Source organism: Rana temporaria, chromosome 1 (assembly GCF_905171775.1).
Source record: "Rana temporaria chromosome 1, aRanTem1.1, whole genome shotgun sequence".
NCBI lineage: Eukaryota > Metazoa > Chordata > Amphibia > Anura > Ranidae > Rana > Rana temporaria.
The window spans coordinates 383,241,104-383,253,511 of record NC_053489.1 but is presented as its reverse complement, the minus strand read 5'-3'; the positions used below and the strand labels follow the sequence as shown (position 1 = coordinate 383,253,511).

The 12,408-nt window shown below is 43.6% G+C and overlaps 2 protein-coding genes and 1 long non-coding RNA gene across 5 annotated transcripts in view; 1 reads left to right on the top strand and 2 right to left on the bottom strand.

Annotated features, from left to right (window-relative positions):
- SEMA6B (semaphorin 6B) overlaps positions 1-12,408 on the bottom strand; it is a 1,705,299-nt gene that overhangs the window by 993,502 nt on the left and 699,389 nt on the right. The gene's annotated exons all lie outside the window — the stretch shown is intronic.
- On the top strand, positions 2,412-8,508 carry LOC120911497. 3 transcript variants are annotated; one of them, XR_005742293.1, is made up of 5 exons: positions 2,412-2,443; positions 2,880-2,996; positions 6,284-6,355; positions 6,481-6,587; positions 8,290-8,508. It is a non-coding gene; the product is annotated as an uncharacterized LOC120911497 (long non-coding RNA). The 3 variants fall into 3 exon arrangements; XR_005742281.1 differs by lacking the exon at positions 6,284-6,355 and adding an exon at positions 5,711-5,833; XR_005742287.1 differs by having other exon boundaries at positions 6,284-6,587.
- LOC120911481 lies at positions 4,823-8,491 on the bottom strand. The gene is made up of 4 exons (XM_040322532.1): positions 8,284-8,491; positions 8,095-8,163; positions 6,494-6,553; positions 4,823-5,374 (listed from the first exon to the last, which is right to left on the bottom strand). Exons 1-4 carry the CDS (start codon positions 8,471-8,473, stop codon positions 4,995-4,997), a joined length of 699 nt encoding a protein of 232 aa, XP_040178466.1. The 5' UTR covers positions 8,474-8,491; the 3' UTR covers positions 4,823-4,994.

Genomic DNA, 12,408 nt, shown 5'->3' with positions numbered 1-12,408 from the left:
AGCACCGCTTGAAGGTAGATGTAGCCACCCGTTGGAACTCCACTTTGGAGATGCTCGAACGTATCATGGAACAGCAAAAGCCAATACACGCCATGTCAAATGAACATGTTATTGGTGTAGCAAGGCCAATAAGCAGGGAGGAGTGGAAAATAATTAGTCAGGTGGTGGCTGTGCTTAGCCACTTCCGAGATGTAACAGAAAAAATTGAGCCTAGAGAATGCAAGTCTGGCTCAAGTAATCCCTCTCTACATCTATCTTATCACTAAGATGGATGGCTTTCTAAACAAAAGCGAGCCCTTGCCTGGCGGCATAGTTCAAGATGTAGCTGCAATTATAAAGAGACTGAGGGGACAATTGAATAGAAGGATGAACGAGCTCATAGAGGCATGCCCTGAGCTAATGTTTGCCTCTATGTGCGATCCACGCATTAAAGGAAAAATGGCAATAATTCAGAGTTCCCTTACCACCTATAGGGATCTATTAATTCAGAGGGTGTTTGACAGTCACCGAAAATTGTTTAGGCCGGCAGAGGGTGAAGAGGAAGAAGATCAGGAGGAGCCTGATAGTGACATTGTGCCACCATCACCTACTGTTATTAGTACAACCACTGCTGAGCATTCCACTAGAAGACCTGACGTTTGGAGTTTTGGCATTACATACTTTAGTTGGACCCACAAAAATGCCCACCATGAAAAGAAGCATTGTGTCAGATCATGTTAAATTTACTTGTCTGAACCCATTTGGCCTCCACTACAGATCCATTAGAGTATTGGATGAGAAAAGGGGTATTTGGCCTGCTCTTTCCGTGGTGGGCACAAGAGCTACTTTCTTGCCCCCCGACCTCTGTGCAAAGTGAGCGTGTATTTTCTATCACAGGAAATATTCTGTGCCCACAGAGGTCCCAGCTGGCCCCACAGCTGATGGAGCAGATGACATTTCTGAAAGTCAATCTTCCAAAGCTGGGCTACCAGAACTAAGCTTTGCAACTGAATAATTCTAATTATACTACTTCTTAAGTTCTTATGTTTATCAAATCGATAAAGATATTGTTAATAATTTACCTGTTCCAAGTATAGATGGCGATGCCAAAAAATAAATACAACAAAACCAAATATAGTGCATGTCATGATATACTGTATGTACCAAAAGTAATGTTACATGAATAAAATATACGATAAAGTATCAATCACAATGTAGATACAGCAAGCATGAGAAGCTGTGATCAGCCACAGTCTATATAATTCAAAGATTTATTTTTTGTTGGGTGGGCAACATTGATTACCTCAACATTTTATAGCATACTAGCTCATTATGTAATACCGCTGATCGACGAAAACCTCGCTGCGGTGGCCGACACAACGGCTGGCGACATGTAATCCCGCTGTTAAACGTGCAGGTTTAGCGGCTCTGGGCAATCACAGCGCAAAACCCGGAAGTAACTCCGGGCCTACATGCTGCTGCCCGATGATGTGTCGGCCACTGCAGCGGGGGCTTTGATCGCAGGTGAGTATTACATAATCAGCTTCTATGCTATACACGCAGGTCTGCCAGTCCTGGCATGACCACCTTAAGAAAATGCACGATCGTTCTAAATTATCCCCTAAACCATGAATGGAGGTATTTCAAGCACCTACATACAGGTAAGCATTAATATAGTCTTCCAGGTAGCTAAAAGTACTATATATTTATTCATTTCTGTTGATATATCTATTTTGAATCCTGACATGCACTATGTTTGTTTTTGTTGATTTTATTATTTCCCATCACATCTTACAACTTGCAAAAGTTTGAATTGAAGTAGATCTATGCATATGGGTAATAATAATAATAATAATAATAATAATAATAATAATAATAATTAATAAATAATAATAGTTTTTGTTTACATTCACAAATCCAATATCTACTACCACCGTTTGCAAGAATGTTATCAACCCAAGCTGGGGTTAGTTTGTTTATTTTTTCATTTGTTTTTGGAGTAATGTTTTGACTCCTTGGCTCTGAAATTAAGCCACAAAAAAAAAAAAAAAAAGCTACCATTCCATAAAGAAACCTACTCCTCAATTCCACGGCTTGCAATACTCCCACAAACACTGGGGCTCTCCTCCTACTGTGCTCTTGCTGCAGTGCAGACTGCTGCCACCTGCCCTCAAAGAAGAAATATTACAGTTCACGTTTGGAAGACATCTCACCACACTATGGATTTAATCCTGGTTAAGTATGTTGCCTGTGGCACCCTTAAACACGTGAGTGGCTTATCAATTTTCCCCTACTCACCTTCCATCATTCCATTAATTATTTCTGCTAATTTATATCCCTCTCTCTTTTTTTGCAGTTGCAATTTACTGACGTCATGTCTCACATGCATGCCTAACATTGACCTGGATGTGGATGAGGAGGAAGCAAATAGAAAAAACACATGAGGTTTTTTCAGCACTTCATAGTAAGTATTAAGACTAAGAGTAAACCCCACTTAGGATGTTATAATGATATACTTGTATGACTTTTTTTTAAAAAATAAATCACATTTATTTGTCATTGTGTGTGAGTGAGTATGGGGTTAGTCTGTGTGTTTAAGGGTCAATGTGAGTATGTCTGTGTTTTTCTGTGATTAAGTGTCTGGGTCAGTCTGGCTTTGTTTACAAGGCACTTCATTTATTGGTCAGTGTGTCTGTCAGTTAAAGTGTGTGTCGTCTTTATGGGTCAGTGTGTGTCACTGTGTATATGTATATTTTAAGTGGGTGTGAGTAAGTATATTGGTGTGTGTCATGGAATGCATAATGTGCAAAAATGTTATTTTGATGTATATATGGAATACAGTTGTGTTACTTATTTTATGTTTTTTGACATCGAAATAATTTCTTCTATGCCATTGTCAGTGCATCACCTCCACACTTCCCAGAGCTACAAATCTAAACTCATGGTCTATCTTGGCCCTGGTATTTTGATTCCATTCTGACCACCAGGGATCTGAATGCTGCTCAGCTCCATGCAAGGTAAGAACAGGGAGACTGGGAACTGTATTATCTTTTGGAATAGTGATTAAAATTCCATTGCAGCGAAAGCAGATATCTTCTCATTAGTTTACCGATCGGCAGGGATGGACTGGCCATTGGGACTACAGGGAGTTTCCCGGTGGGCCGATGGCTCAGTGGGCCGGCTTCAGTGACAGCAGGACCGCCGCCCCCCTCCGCTCCTCTGTCTCTCCCTCCCCACAGCGCTCACCTGGGGGGGAACAAAGAAGCAGAGGGAGGACCAGAGGAGCAAGGGGGGACGACAGAGGAGCATGGGGGAGGGGACGGACAGCTGATTTAACAGCTATGGCCTGGGAGTTTCTCACTTCTGCCTAATCTTGTCCCATAAGGGGGGGGGGGGCACCAAACTGATTCTTTGCCCGGGTGAAATAATGTCTAGCTTCCCCAGTGGTACTGCCTATAAGAGTACCAGTACCAGCCGTTCTACTCTAATAAAGTAGAACGGCTAGGGGCTAGTGAAGGGGGAGAGGGGGCTTGGGTGGCCGGGGGGGGGGGTGCGGGAGTTGTCCTGTCAAAGTGGGCCAGTCTGGATGAAGTCCAGGGCCAAATTTTTGTCCCAGTCCATCCCTGCCGATCGGGTACATTCTCTGCCTAACTCAGCTCTGCTGCATACCATTCGAAGATACAAAATTGCAAAATGCCTCCACGTGTCTTTAAAAGATGTGATAGTGGGATCCATGTTTTTCCCTAATGTCTACTTATATTGTCCTCCGCTACCTCCCTAGCCCCTCGGTCTATAATTTTTCACCCTGGCTATCTTATTCCAGTATCCACACTCCCACTGCTTTAGTATCCCCCCCCCCCCCCGCTTCCTGTGTTGTTTTACTGTCCAGTGTCCACTAACAGTGGGGAAACATTAAAATATAAATGAATAGTTTAAGGTAGACTGTGTGGGCCAGATTCACATAGAAGAGCGGCGGCGTAACGTATCATAGATACGTTACACTGCCGCAATTTTTCATCGCAAGTGCCTGATTCACCAAGCACTTGCGATGCAAACCTACGCCGGCGGCCGCCGGCGCAAGGCGGGACAATTTAAATGGGCGTGTGCCATTTCAATTAGGCGCGCTCCCTGCGCCGGACCTACCGCGCATGCTCCGTTTCCGAACTCCCGTCGTGCATTGCGCGCCGTGACGTAATTTTTTCGAACGGCGACGCGCGTAGCGTAATTTCATTTTACTGGACGGCTTACGCAAACGACGTTATTTTTAAAATTTCAACGCGGGAACGACGGCAATACTTTTAGACAGCAATACGCTTGCTGACTAAAGTTAGGGCACCAAAAAAAAACGACTAACTTTGCGACGTGAAACTAGACTAGCGGCGACGTACCGAACGCGAAAAACCGTTGTCGATCGCCGTAACTCCTAATTTGCATACCCGATGCTGGTTTACGACGCAAACTCCCCCAGCGGCGGCCGCGGTATTGCATCTTAAGATCCGACAGTGTAAAACAATTACAGCTGTCGGATCTTATGGCTATCTATAGCATAGATAGAACAACAGATACAACGGCGAATCAGCAGATACGCCGTCGTATCTACTCTGTGAATCTGGCCCTTAGAGTTTGAAGTTCGGAATAAAATACTATTGTGTGTGGGAAATGAATACATAATAATTTAGCAGATATGTGATGATGTATATAAATAAATAATAATAATAATATTAGACCAAAAATAGTTTTATTTTCACAAAAAAAAAAAAAAAAATTCATAGAAATTACAAACACACATGCTGGGTAGGTGTAACTTGGCAGCATAAGAAAACGTTTCTAACAAAATCAAGGAACAGTAAAAAGATCTATTCTGCATAATAATTTGCGATGAGATGGGCAGAGGAAGGTCTAGCCTTCATTTTTCAAAACGTCTTTGTTGGTTATATGTTCATCGTAGCTCCCAGGCATTGGAGCAATGTGTCTGGAAATATCTTCAAGTAAACAAAATATACTCGGTCCAATGCCTAATTGTGTTGTTGGCTTGCCCGGGCCAAAATTATTTCAAAACTCTCAGTTTGCTGCCTGCTCAACTGATGGGTAAGCCGGGTAAGCCTTTTGACCTTTCGTTGTAGTTTTCGGTTGTCACACCTTAATTCTATAAGCTCCCTCAGAATGATCTCCTGCACAGTTGGGAAAGGCGGTACAGCAGTAGGTGGCATCAGGGCATGGGGTGGCTGAATGAATGAACCTTGGCCTCTGTGCTCCTCCTCTGGGCCTGGGGAGAAATCAGGAGTCTGGGGAATGATAGGGGTAGTAATCTCTGGCTGAATCTCCAGCCTCTCCAAAAGAAGAACAGGAGAGTGCGGGCTGCACTGTACTCTCCTCTCAGGGTGGTATTGCTGATCTGAAATAGATAAGATAGGCAAAGTTTGATGAATGATGAAAGCGTTCATAGTAATGAATTTATTCAGATTAGACTTTTATGTAGTAGTAATAATGAATAATGGAGCAAATGAAAGATTGAGTTGGGGAGGGAGGATAAGTTGTATTAATGATTGAGAGAAAACCAAAAATCTATTTAAACTTATTTAGGTAAATCTACACATTGCATTTATATCCTAAAGTTAAAAAAAATTAAAAGCTTATTTAATAAAATAACCTTTATAGAAGTAAATAAATACAATATAAAAATTGCAGAAACAGAAAATGCCTTAAACAGAAATTATTTTTTCTTTATTAGATAACATATTTATCAGCATATGACACGCACATTTAACTCCTGAAAAGCTTTCTGTTAAAGACGGAAGAAAGAGTGAAGATAATGTTGAAGATAAAGTTCTTAAAGGGTCCCAGTAAGTTGCAGGTAAAAAGGGCATATGTATTCTAAATTTATTATCGTAGTACTTTTGATATCCTACTGCAAAAACCTTTGTAGCGCTTTTATACCCACTAAAAGATAAAAAAAATACCTGTAAAGCAAAGGCATAATGAGCTAGTATGCACAGCATACTAGCTCATTATGAGCTAATAACCTTGTAAGTAATTTAGTGTGCCGTGCTAGGTTTGCAGGGCGAATATCTTCTAAACCATACAGGTTATAGAGATATTATGTATAGATATTATAGGCTTAACGGTAGTTTAAAAAAAAAGCGCAAAAGAGCTGTTGAACACCTTTCAATAAGGGCTACTAAATTCTAAATCATTAAAAGAACCAAACGCAGAAAAAAAAATTCAACACGGTGGAGTTCAGCAAAAAATCTTTGTGATAGGAATGAATCTCTGACATCACAGCCCCTCTCATTTATTTCCACAGTTTGCGCAGTCCTCCTTGATATATCAATCCCCCTTCAAATCACAGTGTCCCTTTCACAGTCACGTTCTAAAGGTATGAGGTGTCATTTTTGTACGAATTTTTAAATTGAACTTTTAGGTGTATTACATGAAAATGCCTATGTGTAAATAGGGTACATGATGATAATGGAGTTAGTGCTGTGTCCTGTTTCTTCCCAGATCATGCACTTACCCTGAGGAGGAGCAATGGTCCTGCCAGAAGCCGATGCTGGAGGGTCTTGAATGCAGCTTTCTGTTAAAGACGGAAGAAAGAGTGAAGAGTCAAGGTAATGTTCATGAAAAAGTCAACAGCTGTATTTACAATTTTTGCCTGAGATATGTCGTATAACTACAATATTTTCTACTATGAAATCAAATATTCAACAAAAAATGGACTGAGGAAATGTAAAATATAATCAGAAGTTGCTGATGTGTTAAAACAGATGTTACATTTCTGGCAATTTTTAAGATTAACAAAATATATGTAAAATATGCTATAAAGTATCTACATATCATTTACTACAACCCCCATATACATAGTACCAGGGCTAAATTAGCTACTAGCCAGGCCTCAAGGGTTACTAGCCAACAGTTAGTTGCCACATCCAACCCTTAGCTTGCCCCACCCCTAATTCAACCCCTAAACACGCCCTCATAAATTATCTCATTAAATGACACAAAATTGTTTTATGCAGAATAAAATATAAAAAAAAAATATTAACACCAACTTTCTCCAAAACCACCAATGAAGCCTGCCTGTGCCCACCTATGTAGCCTGTGCCCACCAATGCACCCTGTGCCCACCATGCAGCCTACATGTGCAGGGAAAGAGCGATAAACGCTTTCATTTAAATTGATGTTTTCCCGCTACTAAACAGCCCTGCCCCATGGCCAGGAAACTTTAATTTACAGATCGCCCGTCCTGGGATTGGACAGGATAAAAGTCCCGGAGGAGGGGATGCATGTGGCAGCGAGCGGCGGGGAACACGGCAATGTCAAATCAAAGCTGTTATCGATGTGTTCTCCTCTCTCTTCCCCCCCTGTGATCGATGAGAGAAGGACTCCCTTTCAAACTATGCTGTTGGCGGAGCTCTCCCCCCTTTCTCGGCATCCCTCAAAATCTAGTCACAAAATGAGAGCAGGCAAGTTTAAATTTGGAAGGGTGCATACATACTACTACTATACCCACCTTTTGATTTAAAAATCACATTTCTTACATCAGCTTCCTCAGTCCACCTTCACATGACAGTTTCCCCTTCACAATTGTGTTCTGATCTGAACCCCCTTCACAGTGGTAAATTTCACCCACCTTCACAGCACCTGTGAACAGCTGTGTTCTCTGTCCCACCCTGCAACTTGACCCACCTTCACCTAACAGCCCCCCCGCAGCTCTGCCCCTGTCACAATTCAGCATCCACAGCTCTGACCTTGCTACCTTGCTTGGGCACACAGAACCGTAGACACAATAAATACTATAGTGGGTGGAGCAGAAGTTGCTGAAGTTATCCAGCATAATGTTGTTTGTTAGGGCCGCATAGCAACCAATCACCTGCTGGTTAATTTTAAAAAGTTCTCTTCAGCTGCTCTATTGCTGCCCACTATTTTGCATTGCTGTTTCTTCGGCTCACTGTGCATAACGAGCCTTCTGCTCTCGACTGTGATAGTGAAAGCTGAGTAGCCAGGGAGACAGAAACGGCACCTAATTGTCTCAACTGTGACGGTCTGCATGGCACAGTGACTTGGTCCAAGTAGTAAATAGCAGTTCATTATATATCCTTTGTGTTGGGTACTCACCACCAGAATGTTGTTGATAGGATGTACTTGGAGTTGGAGCTGATCCTTCCAAGGATGATGTTTCTTGATCTGGAAAAAATGAATGTAAAAAAATAAAAATAAAAGTCATCATAAACAATAAGATAGCTTTACAAATATATTATAACTGCAATATATATAAATTATAATGATATATTTAATTTTCCTCACCACCAGCTCTATGATTTTGACCCCTGCTGCTGAATCCAGGGACATCCTCTGCCAGAAGGACATCTCTTAGCTCCGCCTCCCACTCTCGCAACTTGATAGGCTTTCCTCTGTTTTGTCCTAGTCGAAGCCTCTGCATCTTCTTTGTAACCGTTGCCCGACAATCATAGAACCTGCAAATGTACATAAACATTACAATTACATTAATAAAAAAACAAATACTTAGATTAATGTTTTTGAAAACCACATTTCTTTTCACATTGTGATGGTTATATGTATACTGTTCAGCATGTGGCTGTGACAAATATATTTTTTGGTTACGTTGAACTGTTACTTTTTTGTTATTGACTACAAAACTGTGTATTTTTTACACAAGAGTGAAAGAATATTTTAATATTAATTACCTGTGTCTGACGCCATTGGTGGGCCTGTGAAACTTGGAGACCGTATTCACGGAGTCCCGGACTCGTTCCCAGGCTGCTGACTTCTCAGATGCTGGCACGGATTGGCAGAAGAGTGTCACTTTTTCTTTTGATACTGCAGCAACCAATGCAGCATTCTCCTCTTTGGTATATATGGGTCCCCTTGATTTCTGTCTCTTGGTTCGCTTGTTCTGCTGCACATCTGAGTCCGCACTATCTGACATAGGAGGGGCCACATGTCTCCTTTCTTTGCCATGCTCCCGCACCACTACACCTCCACATTCCCTTCCATGCCTCGGCTTCACTCCACACCTCTCCTCCCCTCCCCGCCTCCTCTCCCCTCCATGCCTTTCCTCCACTACCCTCCTCTCCTCCCTTTCACGCCTCTTCTCTCCTCCACGCCTTTCCTCCACTACCCTCCTCTCCTCCCTTTCACGCCTCCTCTCTCCTCCACGCCTTTCCTCCACTACGCTCCTCTCCTCCACTCCACTACTCTCCTCCACGCCACTCCTCTCCTCCCCTCCATGCCTCCTCTTCATTACACACCTCTCCTCCACTCCACTCCTCTCTTCCCCTCCATGCCTCCTCTTCTCTCCATGCCTCCTCTTCCCTCCATGCCTACTCTCCCCTCCATGCCTCTCCTCTACTCCTCTCCTCTCCTCCACACCTGTCCTCCACTCCACTCCTCTCTTCCCCTCCACGCCTCCTCTTCCCTCCATGCCTCTTCTCCCCTCCATGCCTCTCCTCCACCACACTCATCTCCTCTGCTCCACACCTCTCCTCCACTTCACTCTCAGTCACACCAACAAGTCTCACATCAACACACTGACTAACACCAACATTCTCACTCTCAGTCTCAACACTCACATGTCCATTCTCACTCCTATACATGATTTTAATTGCCCAAAAGATAGCAAACCAGTGAAACCACCACACAAAAACAAGTCGAAATTCGACAAGCCCACCTCTGCCCTGCTCTCTGTTCCTCCCTCGCCAAACCACGCACTCATACACCGTCTCAAAATGGAGTCCAGGGGCGGAGGCTATAAGCCGCGCATCGAAAACGAAAGTATAGTATGAGATTTTCGAATGGTTAAGATTTGCTGCGATGTACTTACGAAAGTACGAATGATTTACAACACACATTAGTAGCGTTAGCGGAGCGCAATTCTGACACATTGCGTAAAATAACGAATTGAGGCCCGATTACAAATTTACTAAAACAATCTTACGAAAGTAATAATCAGTATCAGTAAGACCGTCAAGTAGTCTATCGCAGTCAAGTTAGATTTACAAAATTACGATGAGTAGTGTGTTGAATCAATGTAAAATGTATTTTAACTGAATTACGAATGCACTAAGATCTACTAAAGCACGTTTTTACAATCGAATGAAACAAGACACGAAAATACGAATGATGATAAAACAACGAAGATCTATTTCTTACGAAAATACGAATGCGGCACGATGGTAAATATAATGTAAATACGAATATAAAAAAAAACGAAAAATATACCAACGTAAAAACGAATAAACAAATAAATTCATTCAAAAAATACGAACGAGGCAGAATACAAAATATAACGAAAATACGAATCTCGATTCAACGAAAAATAAACTAACAGAAAAAAACGGAAACGGAAAAAAGAGTGTTACGAAAATACTAAAGAGTACGAATACGATAACTAACGTCTTACGAAATTACGACTCGCTACGAATCACGATAAACGAACAGAAACGAAACAGAAATAAACGAAAATTTTTGCTGTGCACATGTCTACTGCTGGCAGTTCAATGAGGGGACGTGTAAGTATGGCACAAGCTGTCGCTTCAAACACACGTGTTCAGGGTGTGGGGGTACCCACGCTTTGTCAAAGTGCTTCGAGCGAGGCAAGAACCTGTGACGATCCTGTCTTGATATGTGTGATTTGATTAATTGGATCTCAGCTGCGGAGGTTTCTCAGGTGTAAACCAATTAGTCACTCTAATATATGGTAAGAGTTAATGGTTTATATCATCACAACCTCAGATGGAGTACCAACACAATCAAAGAGCTTATTAATTCATAAGCTAGTATTTTGCAGTATAGGGATGTGCCGGAGCATGTAAATTATATATTGAGGGTTGTAGTAATTATAACTAAAGTCTCTGGTTTAAAGACAGCACTAGTGAATCAAATAGTAGGCAAATGACAGCTCATATAGATGTATCTTGGCAGGTCTCAAATAAGCAGGAAGGGTAGCATGCATATACAAAGTTCCTTAGGAGATGAAGATATTATAGCCTGCTAACAGATAAATCATAGATTCAGATACTTGCGGTACTGCTGGTCTTCCACGAGAAATAGCTGCAAGCTGGAGTGGTGTGAAGGAATGTCTGGAATGCTGAAAGCTGGAGAGGGTGAGCTGGAGCCTGGAAATGGTGAAGTGATGCCTGAAGGGGTTGCTGGTCGCAGACCAGGACGAGGAATCAGGGCCTCAGTTCAAGTAGTCCTTCAGGGGTCTTTAGAGCGGGTCCCGGGTGAAGGCAGGGGTCCAACGAAATAGCGGAACACCCTGCCGTAATTTCTGGCGATTTAAATAGCCGACGGGGTGCGGGAAACAGCAGAGCACGCTGGGGTGCGCTTCCGCGTTCCAGCGTGGAACGCAAACACTGGCGCGGCGGAAGTGACGCGGCCAGTGCAGAGAGAGGAGCGCAGCCGATGGAATGAGGTAAGGCTGCGCTCATCTTGTACTGAATAACGCCAGTGGCGTTACAGAACCGTCCCGGAGAGTCTGCGGGTAAGGGGAGCGACGCCGGTGCGGGTGGGAAGGATGTTACCCATCCTCAATAGGTATCCCGATAGGCGCGCGGCAAAGTTGCTGGAAGAGGGCTTTGCTAGCGGTTTCCGAATCCCCTGTACTATTGCTATCGTTCCCCCTGAAGCGCAGAATTTAAAGTCAGCATTGCTGCATCCTTCGTGGTTTCGGAGAAACTGGCCAAGGAAGTGCAATTGGGTCGGATGGTTGGGCCATTTTCAACGGCTCCGGTGGAGGACTTGGTGGTTCCCCGCTGGGGGTTGTCCCCAAGAAGGAACCGGGCAAGTTCCGATTGATACACCATTTGTCTTTCCCGAAGGGCGGCTCGGTAAACGACGCCATTGCGCCTGAGGATTGTACGGTGTCTTATACGTCATTCGACGCTGCTGTTTCGTGGGTGCGCAGGTGCGGGCGGGGCGCCCTTATGGCGAAGGCCGACGTGGAGTCAGCCTTCCGGTTGTTGCCGGTACACCCGGACAGTTTTCGGTTGCTGGGATGCACTTGGGATGGGGCATACTATGTGGATCGTTGTTTGCCCATGGGTTGCTCCATCTCTTGCGCGTTATTCGAAACATTCAGCTCCTTTCTGGAGTGGGCCGTCCGCGATGCATTGGGGCTCAACTCTATCATCCATTACCTGGATGATTTTCTGTGCGTGGGCCCTCCTGGGTCGAATACATGCTCAGTATTGTTGGGCACATTGCAGTATGTAGCGGATCGTTTCGGGATCCCCTTGGCTCCTGAGAAGACAGAGGGCCCCACGACCTCAACTGTTTTCTTGGGTATTGTTTTGGACTCCCAGAGGATAAGCTGGTTGCTTTGAAGGAGGAGGTGTGGGGGATTATTGGATTGCGGAAGATTCAGCTGCGCAAGATGCAGTCGCTGTTGGGCAAGTTGAACTTCGCCTG

Coding starts and splice junctions, on each gene's coding strand:
- LOC120911481 (XM_040322532.1), bottom strand. CDS start 8,473: ATGTTTATGTACATTTGCAGGTTCTATGATTGTCGGGCAACGGTTACA. Junction 8,164..8,283: donor TCAAAATCATAGAGCTGGTG/GTGAGGAAAATT, acceptor CATTTTTTCCAG/ATCAAGAAACATCATCCTTG. Junction 5,375..6,493: donor GACCATTGCTCCTCCTCAGG/GTAAGTGCATGA, acceptor TATCTATTTCAG/ATCAGCAATACCACCCTGAG.